The sequence below is a fragment of the Hypanus sabinus genome, chromosome 8, assembly GCF_030144855.1.
Source record: "Hypanus sabinus isolate sHypSab1 chromosome 8, sHypSab1.hap1, whole genome shotgun sequence".
NCBI classification, from domain to species: Eukaryota; Metazoa; Chordata; class Chondrichthyes; order Myliobatiformes; family Dasyatidae; genus Hypanus; species Hypanus sabinus.
The window spans coordinates 17,667,215-17,685,873 of record NC_082713.1 but is presented as its reverse complement, the minus strand read 5'-3'; the positions used below and the strand labels follow the sequence as shown (position 1 = coordinate 17,685,873).

The 18,659-nt window shown below is 41.1% G+C and overlaps 1 protein-coding gene across 7 annotated transcripts in view; it reads right to left on the bottom strand.

Annotated features, from left to right (window-relative positions):
- The window catches only part of cd99l2 (CD99 molecule-like 2), a 244,306-nt gene that overhangs the window by 108,516 nt on the left and 117,131 nt on the right, over positions 1 to 18,659 (bottom strand). For all 7 annotated transcript variants that reach the window (XM_059976743.1, XM_059976738.1, XM_059976741.1 and 4 more), the window contains exon 2: positions 543 to 605. In XM_059976743.1, the coding sequence (XP_059832726.1) occupies positions 543 to 605 (63 nt within the window). The remainder of the gene's footprint in view (positions 1 to 542; positions 606 to 18,659) is intronic.

Here is an 18,659-nt window from a genome sequence, read left to right as displayed (position 1 = left end):
TAATTAATTTATTGCAGAGACCATTCTACACTCTGTGCAATCTCTGATGGTGTTGAAAAATGTCTGAGACCCAGCTTAGACTCGATCTCCTTGTGCATTATATTGTTACAAAAATTAGTATTCAAGGATTTCAATGGAAGGCGTGGGCACTGGAGTGTAGCAGTTAGCATACATTATAACAGTGCTAGAGACGCAGGTTTGATGCTGCTGCTGTCTCTAAGGAGTTTGCATGTTCTTCCCATGACTGTGTGGGTTTCCCTCGGTGCTCCAGTTTCCTTCCACAGTCCAAAGACATACGGGTTAGTAGATCAATCAATCACATGGGTATAATTGGGCATTGTGGGATTTTGGGCCGGAAGGGACTGTTATAAATAAAATCATTTTTTAAAAAATCAAGTATAGCTACTGTTGCGTTGTTTTGAAACTCTGAAAGCGAACTTAGAATTATGTAGATCTACAAGTTTGATTCTCCATCTTTGTGAAAATCCACGTGACGCTCACACAAAAACATCGAGGCACACTATCTCTAATTCTGAACTTACTTGGCCTCAAGGTGGTATCGTCGGAGAGGGCATCCTCCAAATTCAATTCATTATCACCTAAAACTGAAGCAAAATGTAAAATATTAGACACATTGGAAACATTTCACCAGGTCTATTTTTTGTTACATTGTTGTATGAACTTATAATGAGGAGAAAGCCCCAACAGATCTTCAAGCCTGCTCTGCAATTCAGTAAGGTTACGTCCGATATGACTATAAGCACAACTTAAGGAAGGGGGAAAGTCCTACAGGGGCTCTTAAATTTTTTTATGCCATGAACTCCTTTGGCAGTCCAGTGAAGCCTAAGGACCCTTCTCAAAATAATGTATTTAAGTATATAAAATAAAATACATAAGATTACAAAAGAAACCAATTGTATTGAAATACTGTTACCAGAATAAAAAAAAGCAAATCTGCTTCTTTATTAACTCATCAAATAACTAGGCCATCCATTTAAAATACAGGCAAGTTAAAATTGAATTTTATTTTTCAAAGACATATCTGTGTGAATGCCATTATTCCTTCACTTGAATAAGAACATTGAACTGTGGGGTGATCTTTGACAAAGCCACACCCATATCATGTTGAACATCCAATCACAGGGCTGCCCGATAGTTGGCCAATTACATTGCACGAGCATCTGCAGACAGGAAGACTGTGATCATGTTCGATCTAGCGATGGGTCTGGTAACTAACATATTTTGAAGTCATGATGAGTGTGCAGTAAACAATTATTTTGAGATATCTGTAACAACTGCAATGTGATGTGAAAATGTCTGTGATTTCCATTGGTGACAACATCACGGGTACTGCTGATAGTACTGTGGTTTGTTGCCTACCTTCACCATTGAAGGATTTGCTAAATTTCAATTAGAGATTAGTGAAAATAAAGACGTAAATTTTTCCCATCTGAGTTCATGGACCCCCAAGGGGACCATGGACCCCAGGTTAAGAGCCCCTGCTATAGAATATTGAAAGACCTAGTAGAATGGATGTGGAGAGGATGTTTCCAATAGCAAGGGTGTCTAGGACTAGAGAGCACAGCCTTTGAATACAAGGACATCACATTAGAACAGAGATGAAGGCTAATTTCTTTAACCAGAGGGTTATGAATCTGTGGAATTCATTGCCACAAATGGCCATCATTTGGTATATTTGAACTGGAGGTTGATAAGCTTCTTGATTAGTAAGGATATCAAATGTTACAGAAAGAAGACGGGAGGATGAGAATGAGAGGAATAATAAATAGAATAGCAGAGCAAACTCAATGGACTGAATGGCTGAATCCTGCTTTCATTGTATGCCTTATGGTCAGCGTTCTCACCATCAAACACGAAGAAGTTTGCAGATGCTGGAAATTCAAACAACACAAACAAAATGCTGGTGGAACTGTTAGTTAGTCCTGACGAAGGGTCTAGGCCCGAAACGTCGACAGTGCTTCTCCTTATAGATGCTGCCTGGCCTGCTGTGTTCCACCAGCATTTTGTGTGTGTTGTTCTCACCATCAGACAGCTAATACAGCTTAAGGACCTATCTGCCTTTGCCTTAAAATTATCCAAAGACTTTGTTTCCACTATCCTTTGATCAGAGTTTCAAACGCTCAAGATCTTCCATGAAAACAATTTCACCTCATCTTTAAGTGGGCAAGCATTTGTTTTTAAACCATGACCCCTACAGATTCTTCACAAGAGAAATCATCTTCTCCACAACCATTGTATCAAGATCACTCAAGATCACTTACGTCTTTCATTGAAGTGCCCTCTCACTCTTCAGAACTCATACAACAACAGATTGTTCAAACTTTCCTCAGAGTAACCCAAATACTCCCAGTATTAGTAGAGTAAACCTATTCTGATCTGCATACAATAAATTATTATCCTTACTTACGGGAGATCAGAACTCCAGATGTGGCTTCTACCTATATTTTACAGAACTGAAGCATTCTGTCCAGCAATCACATTTTGTTAACTTTCCTTATTTCCTTACTTCAGTACCTGTATTATATCTCTTTGCGAAACATGTTCAAAATAAATTTATAAATAGATTGTGAGGTCAAGAATCAACTTATATTACTAGGGAACTATATAATAGTCTTATATCAGCGGGGTAGAAGCTGTCCTTGATCCTGGTGGTATGTGCTTTCAGACTTTTGTATCTTCTGCCAGATGGAAGAGGGGAGAAGAGAGAATCTCTGGGGTCCCTCTACATCTCAAGGCTCTGCATTATCTCATTTTTTTTTTAGTTTTCTTGTCAAAATAAATAACTTCATAAGTATCTCACATTATGCTTCATCTGCCAGATCTTTGCCCATTCACTTAACCTATCTATACCTCCTTGTTGTCTTCTTATACCCTCATCACAACTTACTTTCCTAGCTAAATTGTATTACCAGCAAATTTAGCAATCATACCTTGAGTGTCTTCATTAAGGTTTACAAAATTGTAAAAAGATAAGCCACAGCAGTGACCCTAGTAGCACACTTTGCCAAGATCCATTCTACCTCCCCAGTTTGCTGTTATTCACTCAATTGCCTACCCATGTCTGTGTGTTACCTCAACCCCGTTCACTTTCATTTTCTGCAAGAACCTTTGATCCAGCACTTTATCAAGTCAAAGGGTGGCGATATTTCTCCAAAGCAAGTTTTTCGCATAGTCTACTTATGATGATGAATGTGTTGTCCAATACAGACGCAACAGATATAATTGAGAACACTGAGTGGAATCCCAAGGGCTCGGCATTTTTTCACTTGAATTTAAATTAATTATCGTGCATTCAAAGAAACTTTGGGGGTTTCCCTTCTTACCTAATCTAACCAGCAATGGGCAAACTTCTCAACATGTCAAATGTAAATCACAATAGTTAATCCCAAGATGTCTAGGAACTGGAGAAAAGTATAGGGGGAGCTTTAGAGGTGATTTCTTTCTTACACAGAAGTGGTGAGTCCATGGAATGCCCTGCTAGGGGAGGTGTTAGAGGCAGATACATTCGGGCAAGGGTTCCCAACCTTTTTCATGCCATGGACCAATATCATTAGGCAAGGTGACAGTGGTCCCCAGGTTGGGAATACCTGCATTAGGATCATTTGAGAAACTCTTAGATAGGCACATAGAGATAGGAGTATTGAGGGCTAAATGGAAGGGTTAGATTGATCTAAAAGGTCAGCACAACATTGTGGGCTGAAGGGCCTGTACTACACTGTTGTGTTCTATGTTCTAATTTTCACCTCTGTCCAAAAGAGCAGTGGGCTCCCTCTCATGTTCAGCAAAAGAGATCAGCTTTATAAGATTAGCTTTATGTGTCACATGTACATCAAAACATCTGTGCAGCATTCATGTTAAACAGAACATGAAAAAGCCTAAGGCACTTTCATTGCAATTGCCTGGTGAACAAGTAAAATCTATTCCTTCTTCATTGATCATTTTATTGATTATTTTCACCCAATAACAATTCAATTCTCTACATCTGTTCTAAATACCCCATTGAGAGATTGCTTTCAATCTTACGTTCATGGCTTGCCAGGAACATGAGACTAACTATGCTCGATCTGTTCACAATGTGTAAGTACATCTCGGCAAAGCTAATAACATTAATCTCTCACCAATATTTTTCATCTGCCACCTGGTTCTGCCACTCTGTGCCTTTACTGCTGTCAGGGATGCAGTCTCCACAAACTGCTACATTGTAGTGTAGAGGTTAGAACACTCACTTTAAGGCACCATGATCACTAATCAGGGTTCGATTCCCACCGCTGCCAGTAAGAAGTTTCTACATTGTCCCCATGACCTCCAGATGCTTGAAGACCTACAGTTAGGGTTAGGGTTAATAGGCTGTGGGTATGTTACGTAGGCACCGGAAGCTTGGTGACAGTTGCGAGCTGTTCCTAGCTGATTTGATTTGATGCAAATGACACATTTCACTGTCCATTTCAATGCACATGCAACAAATAAAGCTAATCTTTATTTTTAAGCACAAGACATTCTTCAGATGTTTGAAATCGAGAGTAACACCCTGAAAGTCTTGACTCAAAATGCCTGCTCTTTATTCCTCTCCATGGATGTTGCCTGACTTGCTGAGTTCCTCCAGCATTGTGTGTGTGTCGTACTCCCTATAATCTTTAGCTTCATTGACTGGACATGCTGTTTGCTCATTCACCAGCAGGAGGCGCGTTTGAAGAGGAAGAGACTTGTAACTCTTTGTCCCTGCTTTTTGCAGACAGGAGCTACAGCATTCGCTGCTTAAAGAAAGAAAAGGGTGCCAGAGAAATTTTCAACCTAAGCATGCCATTGAAGGCAGTTTCTATTTAACAATATTCAATTAAGACAGATATTAAAATGGCTCTGTTCAAGAAACGGTCACCCAGAAGTAAAAGGCTTAATGGTTGATAAAATAAATCTTTAAAAAACTAGCAACTATATTTTAAATAGCCTAATCTGTAATATTGTAGTTACCAATTATGAATGTATTTGTAACGTTGCCTGGTATAAGGATTTATACTCAGTAGGTACTTGGCACCTTCTGTATCTAGTAAAGTGGCCACTGAGTGTATGTTTGAGGTCTTCTGCTGCTGTAGTCCATCCACTTCAACACTTGGTGTGTTGAGTGTTTGGAGGCGCTCTTCTGCACACGACTGTTGTAACGCATGGTTACTTGAGTTACTGCTACCTTCTTGTTAGCTTAAACTAGTCTGACAAATTCTCCCTGACTTCTGTCATTCATGCTTTTGTCCACAGAACTGTCACTCACTGGATGTTTTTTTTTTGTTTTTCACGTCACTCTTTCCAAACTCTAGGGACCATTGTGTGTGAAAATCCCAGGAGATCATCAATTTCTGAGATACTCAAACCACCCTGTCTGGCACCAACAAATATTCCACAGTCAAAGCCACATTTCTTCTTCATTCTGATGTTTGGACCAAACAATAGCCGAACTTCTTGACCATGTCTGCGTACTTTTATGCATTGAATTGCTGTCACATGATTGGTTGATTAAATATTTGCATTAATGAGCAGGTGTACAAGTGTACCTAATAAAGTGGCCACTGGATGTAACTGTGGAATGTGTGCTTGTTCTCTATGTCCGTCCCCTAGTGGATTATGATGAAGATGATGTGCCTGTCATTACTGCCTCAGGTAAGAGGCAATTGATTAAATTCTTGCCTGTTCTATTGAAGCATAAACTGGATGCCAGTGCACATAGTGCTAGAATGTCCGTGAGAACTAGGGGTAGGATGTGGGAAGTGGAATAAAGGCTCTCACCTTCATTCCTTGCAGGGATGACCCATATTGGCAATCAAATTCTCGGTAGTGTAGCAGCTAGTGTAACGCTATTATAGTGCCAGTGACCAGAGTTCAGTTCCCGCTGCTGTCTGGAAGGAGCTTGTATGCTCTCCCATTGACAACGTGGATTTATTCCAAATGCTCAGGCTTCCTCCCATATTCCAAATTCATATGGGTTAGTAGATTAATTGGTCACACGGGCAATGCAGGCTTGTTGGGCCAGAAAGGCCAGTTACTCATCGATAGATACACAGATAAGACAGACACAGCATTGTCGATGTCTGGAGAGAACAGGGCTTCACAGTTGTCATTTATCTACCTACATCGACCTTTATTTCACTTCCCTCACCTTACCTCCTTACATAAAAGTTATCTATCTCTCTGTCCATCCGCTTGTCCGGACAGACAGACAGGTTGATAAGTTTTCGTGATAAGGAGGTAGGGCGTGGGAAGTGGAATAAAGGCTCTCACTTCCATTCCTTGCAAGGGACTGACCCTATTCTCGGTAGCGTAGTGGTTAGTGTGACACTGCTGGAACACAAGCGACTCGAGTTTAATGCCCGCTGCTGTCTGTAAGGAGTTTGAATGCTCCCCCATTGACTGCATAGGTTTGCTTTGGGTGTCCCAGTTTTCTCCCACATTCCAAATTCCAAAATCTACATCTCGGACTTAAACTACAACACAGAGTCTTGCCATCTTCAGAAGTTTTCTGATGACTCTGCCATAGTTGGATGCATCAGCAAGGGAGACAAGGCTGAGTACAGGGCTACGGTGAGAAACTTTGTCACAAGGTGCGAGCAGAATCATCTGCAGCTTAATGTGAAAAAGACTAAGGAGCTGGTGGTGGACCTGAGGAGGGCTAAGGTATCGGTGACCCCTGTTTCCATCCAAGGGGTCAGTGTGGACATGGTGGAGGATTACAAATACCTGGGGATACGAATTGACAATAAACTGGAGTGGTCAAAGAACACTGCGGCTGTCTACAAGAAGGGGCAGAGCCGTCTCTATTTCCTGAGGAGACTGAGGTCCTTTAACATCTGCTGGACGATGCTGAGGATGTTCTACGAGTCCAGTGGTGGCCAGTGCTATTATGTTTGCTGTTGTGTCCTAGGGCAGCAGGCTGAGGGTAGTAGACAACAACAGAATCAACAAACTTATTCGTAAGGCCAGTGATGTTGTGGGGGTGGAACAGGACTCTCTGACAGTGGTGTCTGAAAAGAGGGTGCTGTCCAAGTTGCATGCCATCTTGGACAATGATTTCCATCCACTCCATAATGTACTGGTTAGGCACAGGAGTACATTCAGCCAGAGACTCATTCCACCGAGATGCAACACTGAGCGTCATAGGAAGTCATTCCTACCTGTGGCCATCAAACTTTACAACTCATCCCTCGGAGTGTCAGACACCCTGAGCCAATAGGCTGGTCCTGGACTTATTTCCACTTGGCATGATTAACTCATTATTATTTAATTATTTATGGTTTTATATTGCTATATTTCTACACTATTCTTGGTTGGTGCGGCCGTAACAAAACCCAATTTCCCTCGGGATCAATGAAGCATGTCTGTTTGTCTGTCTTATAGGTTAGTAGGGCAGTTATCATGCTGTATCTTTTAGATAGACAATGTTAGTGCGTGGTTAAGACATTCGTCTAGTGATCTGGAGGTCGCTAGTTCGAGCCTTGGCTGAGGCTGTGTGTGTGTCCTTGAGCGAGGCACTTAACCACACATTACTCTGTGACGACATGCTGTATGGGTCCTAATGCCCTTCCCTTGGACAACATCGGTTGTGTGGAGAGGGGAGACTTGCAGCTTGGGCAACTGCCTGTCTTCTATTAAAAAAAACCTTGCCCAGGCTTGTGCCCTGGAAACTTTCCAATGTGCAAATCCATGGTCTATTGAGACTAACAGAGGCCTACACTTCGATAGACAGACGGACAGGCAGACTCGGGTTTGGGAAGTGAAATAAAGATTTGCCCTTCCATTTCTTGCGTGGAACTGACCCATACTGGAGATACAAGAGCACCAAGGTGTTACTCAAGTGATCACGATTTGTGCGCAAGCCTAAACAGTAAACTATTAGACGGCTTCTGGTGCCTGAGCTCCATCTGTTCTCTCCAGACGTTTACACATGCTTTCTCGCTGCTGATAGGATAAGGGAGCAGGTAACCTGCTGGGATTTCTAATTCTCCTCTCAATCTCAAAAGAGCTGCAGCCTATTATAGCTGCACTACAGCTACCCAAGGTAGATCAGCTGGCGAAGCACATGCCACAGAGAACCTTATATAAAATGTCACTAACTGAAATAACCTCTCCTGGCAGGCTATACATAAACAGTCAGCCATCAGCACTCTTGACAGAAGGGGAATGTGTGGCACTAGTGCTATCGCACAAGCCATCGCAGCACGGCAAACCACGCTGCTAAGGCAGGGCAGGCAGCCAAGTCTGTGTGCCTTGTTCCGCGCAGCCACTGACTCCATGACCTCATAGCTGGAAGCGTGCCAGCTCATTCTTTTGTCTGCTGCCCTGTAACTTATCCAATGACCTTAATTGTCAGTCTGACGTACTTTATAACTTGTACGTCCCTTCATTTGCAGCATTGACTGGCCCTGAAAATTAATTTTGCACTTAGCATTTCTCGGAAGGTTATTAGGACGATGTTAATTTCCTGCTAAGAGTGTGGAGGTAGTCAGAGTGCTCAGTGAGGCTGTTTGATCTGAATACCTGTTTCTGTTCTCCATCCAACTCCATTCCTATTGTAACTGGGCACTTTGCAAAGGTGGCCATAAATTCCACAGCAACAATTAATGTGTTGTCCAGATTTGTAATTTAGATCAGTGATAATTATTTCCATTCATAAAAAAAATGACAAAATGTATAGTGCCTAGAGTGATAGAGCTCTACAGTCAGAAAGAGCCCTTTCTGCCCATCTAGTCCAGGCTGAACTGTTATTCTGCCTAGTACTATAGACCCCCACCTGGACCATAGACCTCCCAACCGTCTGCTTACCAAAACTTCACTTAAATATTGCAAATGAACCCACATCAGCCACTTCTGCTGGCAGCTCGCTCTATAATCTCACGATCTTCCGAGTGAAGAATCCACCTAAATATTTCACCTTTCTATCTTAATCCATGACCCCTAGTTCTGGTCTCACACGGTCAGAGTGGAAAAAGCTTGTTTGTATTTACCCTCCCTATAATTTTATTTACCTTTATCAAATCTCTTATTATTCTCCTACACTCCACGGAATAAAGTCCTAACCTATGGGTGTTATGCTTGTAAGTGTTCTATCATACAGGATATGGAGAAAACTCATGCAGTTCCAGTGGTGGTGAACTTTAGTAACCTTTAACCTTTACAAAATATTGTCCAGATTACCAGTTTTGTCCTCTTTGTCCAGATAATTTCACAGCATAAATCAACGTCTGATTAACTTTGCTGTCCTATTTCACTCTCTTGATTTGAAACCTCACACCCAGCACCTGGACTGCCTAATGTTATCTCAGCAGTGTGTCAGCATCCATCTCACTGCAGAAATACTCATCTAGGACACTGGCACTGCCAGCCTAATGCACCACGATTAGTGTAAAACTCCAGATAACCATCCAGCCTGCTGGAAGGTGGATTGATAATGACTGAGCTGACTGAAATTGGAAAATAATTCAACAGGCTTAAATGTAGAGAAATTGCTGCCATTAATCCCACAAAGTTGTCATACAAGTTGAAAAGGTGTGTTGGTCTTCATTAGTTAGAGGATTGAGTCCAAGAGCCTGATGGTTGAAGGGTAATAACTGTTCCTGAACCGGAGTGGATAACTTCATTCAGCTCAGCCCTGAAATAATTCCACAACCTATCAACTCACTTTCAAGGACTCTACAACTCATATTCTCAGTCCTATTTACTGATTTATTTACCATATATTATTGCAGTTACAAAGATTGCCCTCTTTTGCATAGTGGTTGTTTGTCAGTCTTTGTGTGTAGTTTCTTATTGATTCTATTTGTATTTATTTGTTCTAATGTGAATGCCAGCAAGAAAATGAATCTCAAGGTGGTATATGGTGATATATATGCACTTTGATAATAAATTTACTTGGATTATTGAGTCATAGAAAAATACAGCTCTGAAACAGGCCATTCCATCCAACTAGGCCATGCCAGAACCATTTACACTGCCTACTCTCACTGACCTGCACCGGGACCACAGCTCTCCTACCCCTACCATCCAGTACCTATCCAAAGTTCGCATAATGTTCAAATTGAGCTGGCATGCATCACTTGAGTTGGCAGCTTGTACTGCACTCTCATGACCTCTGAATGAAGAAGTTTCCCCTCATGTTCCCCTTAAACATTTCATCTTTCACCCTTAACTTCCAGTTCCAGTCTCACCCAACCTCAGTGGAAAAAGCCTGCTCGTATTTTCCCTCTCTATACCCTTTCTAATTCTGAATACCTCTAACAAATGTCCACTCAACATTTTACGTTCCAAGGAATAAAGTCCTAACCAATTCAGTCTTTCCTTTTAACTCAGGTCCTCCAGTCCTGACAACATTCTCTCTGTACTCTTTCAACCATATTTACTTCTTTCCTGTAGGTAGGTGACCAAAACTGCACACAACACTCCAAATTCGGCTTCACCAGTGTCTTATACAACATCAACATAACATCCCATCCCCTGTACTAAATACTTTGAATTATGAAGGTCAATGTGCCAAAAGCTTTCTTTGTGATCCTATCTAGCTGACACCTCTTTCTACTAATTATGGACCCCTATTCTCAGATCCCTTTGTCCTACCACACTTCTCAGTGCCCTAGTGTTCATTGTGTAAGACCTCCCCTATTTGACCCTACTGAAGTGTAACACTTCACACTTGCCTCCCTTAAAATTCATCTGCTATTTTTCAGCTAATTTTTCCAGCCGATCCAGATCCTGCTGCAAGCTTTATAACCTTCCTCGCTGTCCACTGAACCCCCAATCTTGGTGTCATCCGCAAATTTGCTGATCCAGTTAGCCACATTATCATCCAGATCATTGATATAGATGACAAACAACACCAGAATCAGTACCGATCCCTGCAGCACTCCACTAGTCACAGGCCTCCAATCAGAGAGGCAACCATCTACTACCACTCTTTGGCTTCTCCAACGTCAAATCCAATTTAATCCCTCATTTTGAATGGTGAGCGACTGAACCTTCTTGACCAATCTCCCATGCGGAACCTTGTCAAATGCCTTGCTAAAATCCATGTAGACACCATTCACTGCCTTGCCTTCAACCACTTTCCTGGTGACTTTCTTGAAAACTCTCTAAGATTGGTTAGACCTGACCTACCATGCACAAGGCCATGCTGAATATCTTTAATCAGTCAATGTCTATCTGAATACTTATATTATTGTATTACTCTATATTATATTTTACTGTCTCAGTACTTTTATATTTGTGTGCTGTAGCACTTTTTATTCGCAGTTTTTTTGTAAATAACACTATTCTTTGCATTTCTGGTTAGATGCTAACTGCATTTCATTGGCTTTGTATCTGTACTCGGCACAATGACAATAAAGTTGAATATAATCTAATCTAATATCCAGTCCCTTAGAATACATTCCAATAACTTTCCCACTGCTGATGTCAGACTACGGGCCTATAATTTTGTGGTTTATGTTTAGAGCCTTTCATAAACAGTAGAACAACACTGGCCATCCTCTAATCCTCTGGTACCTTTCATGTCAATAAGAATGATTTAAATATCACTGCCAGGGCCCTGGCAATTTCTACACTAGGATCTGAGGCAACTCCTTGTCAGGCCCTAATGCTTTATCTATACTGATTTGCCTCAGAACAGCAAACACCTCCAATCTGTATTTTAATTTTGAGGTAATGTTACAGCTCTATAAAACTTGGAATGTCAGACCACAATTTAAGTACTGTGTTCAGTTCTAATTGCCTCATTTATAAAAAGGATGTTGAAGCTTTAGAGATGATGCAGAGAAGATTTATCAGGATACTGACTGGATTAGAGAACGTGTCTTTGGAGGATAGGTTGAGCAAACTTGGGTTTTTTTCTCTTTGGGGTGAGGGAGGATGAGAGGTGACTTGATAGATGTGTACAAGATGATAAGATGCATTAAGCAAGTAGACAGCCAGAGACTTTTATCCCCAAGGTGGAAAAGGCTAATACGAGGGGGATAATTTTAAGATGATTTGGAGGAAATCATAGTGGGGATGTCAGAGTTAATTTTTTGACACTGAAGTAGTTGGTGCATAGAAAGTGCTGAAAGGATTGATGGCAGAGGCATATATTTTAGAGACATTTAAAAGACTCTTACATAGGGAAGAGTGGGGGAGTCTAGAACCCAAGACCGTGGTTTCAGAACACAGGATGTCCCTTTAGGACAAAGATGAAGAGGAATATTTTTATCCAGAGGGTGGTGAATCTGTGGAATTCATTGCCATAGATGGCTGTGGAGGCCAAGTCACTGGGTATATTTAAAGTGGAGGTTGAAAGGTTCTTGATTAGGAAGGGAGTCAAAGGTAATGGGAAGATGCAGTAGAATGGGGTTGAAGGGATAATAAGTCAGCCATGATGGAATGACAGAGCAGAATTGAAGGGCTAAATAGCCTAATCCTGTTCATATGTTTTATGGTTTTATTGGTACCTGGATGAAATAAAAATGGAGGGCTATGTGGGAGGGAAAGGTTAGATTGATCTTAAAGAAGGTTTCAAGGTCAGGACTGTGTTGAGCTGTACTTGGTTCTAATGAGGGAAATAATGAATGAACAGATACTGGCTTAAAGCTGGGGCTGAGCTATTTAGGAGGAGAAGTCAAAAACGTCAAGGGGTCACAGAAAACCCAAGAGTCATATGCAAATTTGTTAGATAAATGCAGAGAGGATATGAAGGAGATCTAGATCAGTGATGAACCAACAGTAAAGCAAAAGCAAAGAGGTGAATAGGCAACAGATGTTCCCAAGTCCAACTCTCCCATTCCTCCGTGGCCTCTTCAACCACAACTCGAGTAAGATAGTATTCTCACTTAGTGACTTGTTTGGTTTAGTTACCTGCAGGTTCTTTAAAACCCTTCAGATCTGCATGAACCTGCTAATCCCGCTCACATCTCTCCCAGTACCTCTTCTGGCTTTTCATTTTAGTGAGATATACAGCGGGATTACAGGCTCTTCCGCTTGCGCCACCCAATTACACCCACCAAATGGTGACCAATTAACCTAATAACTGGTACACCTTTGGAATGTGAGAGGAAACCAGAGCACCCACAGGGAACCCATGTGATCATGAGAAGAACAAACAGACTCCTTACAGACTGTGGCGGGAATTGAACTCAGGTTGCCGATGCTGCAATGGCGTCCCGCTAACTGCTGCACCAGCATGCTGCCCCAATTCTATTTCCTCCCATCTCTTAAATCTTTGGTCAGCTCCCCTATCAATGATCTCATCACTGATCTTCACTTAGTCTAACAATGATCTCATCACTGCTAGGCACTGATTTTCGCATCTGTGTTGGAGGTTTGGCTATGTTAGGAGAACTATGCAAATGAAATTCAGTGCTACAGATTAATTGCTCATGTTGTTTCATTTGAAGCGCAAATCTTTACACGTCTAAAATCATTGCATTCTGTGCTCACAACTGCTCACAACTGTTGAGTCACAGAGCACTACAGCACAGAAACAGGCTCTTTGGCCCATTCCGCACTGCCACACCATTATCCTGTCTAATCCCATTGACCCGCAGCTGGACCATAGCCTTCCATACCCCTCCTTATCCATGCACATATTCAAATTTCTCTTAAATGTTGCAATCAATCCCGCATCTACCACTCCAACTAGCCCCTTGTTCCACGCCCACACTACTCTCTGAATGAAGGAGTTCCCCTTAAATATTTTACGTTATACACTAACCGATGACCTCTATTTTAAGTCTCACCCAGCCTCAGTGGAAAAAAAAATGCATGCATTAACACCATCTATACCCCACATAACTTTGTATACCTCTATCAAATCTTCCTCATTCTCCTATGCTCCATGGAACAAAGTCCTAACCTATTCAACCTTTCCCTATAACTCAGGTCCTCAAGCCCTGGCAACATCCCTGTAAATTTTCACTGTGCTCTTTCATATGGACAGCTGCACATTTTGACGGCAATATTAAATGAATCAGCTTATGTGATTGGATTTATAGTACAGGCTACTGAATACGTCACTTTGATGTCACCTCTCATTTCAAGATCTTACATGGGAAAATAGGCTTACTCTTCAATGACTGCAAGCACATATTGATTGAAATGCTCTTTGCTATCATTAATTTCACACGAGTTCTAGTGCAGCTAATAGTTTGGCAGCAATCCAACAAGGTGGAATAGGCATGTTCAATGTAGCAAAATTTTTATATAATATATATATAAAAATTTATATAACACACACACACACACACACACACCTGTGCAAATGTCCAAGGCACATATAAGAAAAATTCTGTAAAATGAAGATGCTTTCTAAAATAAAGAAAAGTTTATAGATATAAAAAAATTACCATAAAGAGCAGTAAATGGTAAAATAAAACTAAATCAAATCAATATTTGGTGAAACCAGCCTTTGCCTTTAGAACTACATCAATTCTCATAAGGTACACTGTCTTGCAGTTTTATAAGGAAATTGACTGGTAGGTTGTTCCAAGCATCTTTGGGAACTTGGCACAGTTCTTCTGCAGATTTTGGCTATCTCACTTGCTTCTGTGTCTCCAGGTAATCCCAGACAGCCTTGATGATGTTCAGATCAGGGCTCTATGTAGGCCATAACATTTCAAACCATATTAAAAAAAATCTGGAGTGCCTTATACATGTGTGTGTGTGTGTGTGTGTGTCTTCTGCTGTTGTAGTCCTTCCACTTCAAGGTTCAATGTGTTATGCATTCAGAGAAGCTCTTCTGCACACCACTGTTGTAACATGTGGTTATTTGAGTTACTGTCAGCCTCAACCAGTCTGGCCATTCTCCTCTGACCTCGCTCATTAATAAGGTATTTTTGCCCACTACCGCTCACTGGATATCTTCTGTTTTTCCTACCATTCTCTGTAAACTTTAGAGACTATTGTGTGTGAAAATCCCAGGAGATCAGTTTCAGAGATACACAAACCACCCCATCTGGCACCAACAATCATTCCAGAGTCAAAGTAACTTAGATCACATTTCTTCCCCATTCTGATGTTTGGTCTGAACAACAACTGAACCTCTTGACCATGTCTGCATGTTTTTATGTATTGAGTTGCTGCCACATGATAGGCTGATAGATATTTGCATTAATGAGCAGGCGTATAGGTGTACCTAATAGGATGGCTTCTGAAGAGTTGTTTAAATCTTTTTTATGTATCGCACTTTGCTGCTGCTGGGAAACAATAAATTTCATTACATACGTCAGTGATAATAAACCTGATTTTGATTGTGACCTCTTTCAGATGAAAATGGATTGATTCATTGGCATAATGTCAACGTCCACCAGCTTGTCTTCTGGTACCCTAGTACTTATAGCAGATATACATCAAGGTTCACTTTATAAACATTGCTTCCAGCATGAGCTCTTTCACCAAGATAGGCAAGAATACCAAGGCTGGGACAACACTAGCAACTCTAACCTTTCCTCAAAAAACAAAAAAAAAAATCCCATGGGAATGCCATTTCTGCCAAGACCTCCACAGACTCCTTATCATGAATTCATAAACTGTCCATAACTTTCCCCTCTTTATTGTCTCAAAGCATTTCAAAGTTTCAAAAAAATCTAGTAATTTCACCCCTATTAACCTCAAATGTTAGTTCAGTTTCTCTTTCTGTGCATGTTTTAATTTTGTAATTCCAGCATTTGCTTACTCCTTTATATTCTCTTTGCTGAATACTAATCTTAGGTAACCCTTTTGGCATTCCGACATGTGACAAGATGAGGCCACCCTCAGGGTGGAGGAACAACACCAAATATTCCATCTGGATAGCCTCCAGTTAGATGGCATGAACATCGCTTTCTCCTCCTGGTAAAAGAAAATTCCATCCTTCTCCCTTCTCCTTCTATTCCCCACTCTGTCTTCCTGCTTCTCCTCACCTACATCTGACCTTCTCCTGGGTCCCCACCTCCTTCCCTTTCTCCTATGGTCCACTCTCCTCACCTAACAGATTCCTTCCTCTAAAGCCTTTACTTTCCCAACCTCTTGGCTTCACCTGTCACCTTCCAGCTCTCCTCCTTCCCCTTCCCACTGCCATCTCTCTATTTTGGCATCTTCCCTCATCCTGTCCAGTCCTGAAGAAGGGTCTTGACCTGAAATGTTGACTGTTTATTCATTTCCATAGATGCAGCCTGACTTGCTGAGTTCCTCCAGTATTTGTGTATGCTGCTTTAGTTAGATTTTTTTCCTAAAACAGCATAAATTTAAAACTACTTATGATATTACATTAGAAACAATTAAGAGACTTCAAGGTTGACTCCTTTTATATCATTATCATGGAAAAATTATAAGCAAGAGGTGACCCCAACCACACAAAGTTTTATGGCTCTCAACTCTAGAATAATTTCATACCTCCATCAAGAACTCCTCATCTTTTCACTTGTCTGTCTAATAATCCTGGGTGAGTGGTGCCATAACAACAACCTCTCACTGAATGTCAGCAAGACCAAGGAGTTGATTATTGACTTCAGGAGAAGGAAACCAGAGGTCCACGAGCCAGTCCTCAATAGAGGATCACAGGTGGAGAGGGTCAGCAACTTTAAATTCCTCAGTATTCGTATTTAGGAGGGCCTGTCCTGTGCCCAGCAATTACGAAGAAAGCACGGCAGCTCCTCTACTTTCTTAGGAGTTTGCAAAGCTTCAGCATGACATCTAAAACTTTGACAAACTTCCATAGATACATAGTGGAGAATATATTGACCAGCTGAACCAATAGAAAACACCAAAGCCTTTGAAAGGAAAATCCTACAAAAGGTAGTGGATACAGCCCAGTCCATCATGGGTAAAGCACTCCCCACTACTGAGCACACCTACAGGAAATGTTGTCATTGGGAAAGCAGCATCTATCATCAGAACCAGCCCCTCCCCACCACCACCCAGGGCATGCTCTCTTCTCACTGATGCCATTAGGAAGAAGGTACAGGAGTATTAGGACTCACACCACCAGATTCAGGAATAGTTATTATCCCTCCACCATCAGGCTCTTGAACCAAAGGACTCTCCATCTCATGTTCTCGATAGTTATTGCTTACTTATTTATTATTATTACTATTTCTTTCTCATTGCACTTGCAATGTTTGTATCTTTTGCACACTAGTTGAACACCCAAGTCGGTGAGGTCCTTTATTAATTCTATTATGGTATGCCCACAAGTAAATGAATCTGAAGGCTGTATATGATGATATATATGGTACCTATAAAAATATTCAACTCCCCCCCACCTGGGAAGTTTTCATATTTTATTGTTTTAAAACATTAAATCACAGTGGATTTAATTTGGCTTTTTTGACACTGATCAGTAGAAAAAGATTCTTTCTTGTCAAAGTGAAAATAGATCTCTACAAGATATTCTAAATTAATTACAAAGATAAAACACAAAATAATTGAGTTGTAAAATAAAATAATTACAAACCTCAATCCAATCCAGAATTTGTGGCTGGACTTCAAAAAGGCTGTTCACACATGATCTCCATGCAATCTGACAGAGCTTGAGTGGTTTTATAAAGAATGGGGAAAGATGGTAGTGTTCAGATATGCAAAGCTGATAGAGACCTATCCACACAGACTCAAGGCTGTAATTGCTGGCAAAGGTACATCTACTAAATGCTGACTTGAAGTGAATACTTCTGCAATCAATTATTTTGTGTTTTATATTTGTAATTAATTTAGATCACATTGTAGAGATCTGTTTTCACTTTAACATGAAAAGAGTCTTTTTCTATTGACCAGTGTCAAAAAAAAAAGCCAAATTAACTCCATGGCAACACGACTGAAACTGCAGATGCTGGAAATAAATAAAAAACACAAAATGCTGGCAGAACTCAGCAGGCCAGACAACATCTATGGGAGGGGTTTCGGCCCGAAACGTCATTTTTACCTCCTCCCATAGATGCTGTCTGGCCTGCTGAGTTCTGCCAGCATTTTGTGTTTTTTACAAATTAACTCCACTGTGATTCAATGTTGTAAAACAATAAAACATGAAAACTTCCGGGGTGGGGGGGTGTGAATACTTTTTATAGGTACTACATATACTTCAATAATAAATTTACTTTGAACTTTAATAATTGATCAGCAAAACTGGCTGATAAATCACCAGCACCAGCCTACCGCTATCAAGGGCATATTCAGAAAGGTGCTGGAAAAGGAGCAACAGAATCATAAAGGAGACCAGTCATCCTGCTCATGGACTGTTTGTCCCACTCCCATCAGGGAGTAGACTACACAGTATCTCTGCCAGGAGACTCTAAAACAGGTACTTTCCCAAAGCAGTAAGGCTGATCAACAGCTTCACCAACTAACCCACCCCTCCTCTCCACACCACCACTACTTGATACAGCCTCAGAATAGAGGGATGTCCATTTAGAAGATGAGAAGGAATTTCTGTAGCTGGAGGGTGGTGAATCCATAGACAGCTGTGGAGGCCACGTCAATATCGATATTGAAAGCAGAGGCTGATGGGATCTTGGTTTGTCAGGGCATCAAAGGTTACGGGGAGAAGGCAGGAGAATGGGATTGTGGGAGCCATGATGGAGCAGATTCGATGAGTCCAGTGACCTAATTCTGTTCCTATGTCTTATGGTCTTACATTATCACTTCCTGTCAGTAACCTTATGTACAGA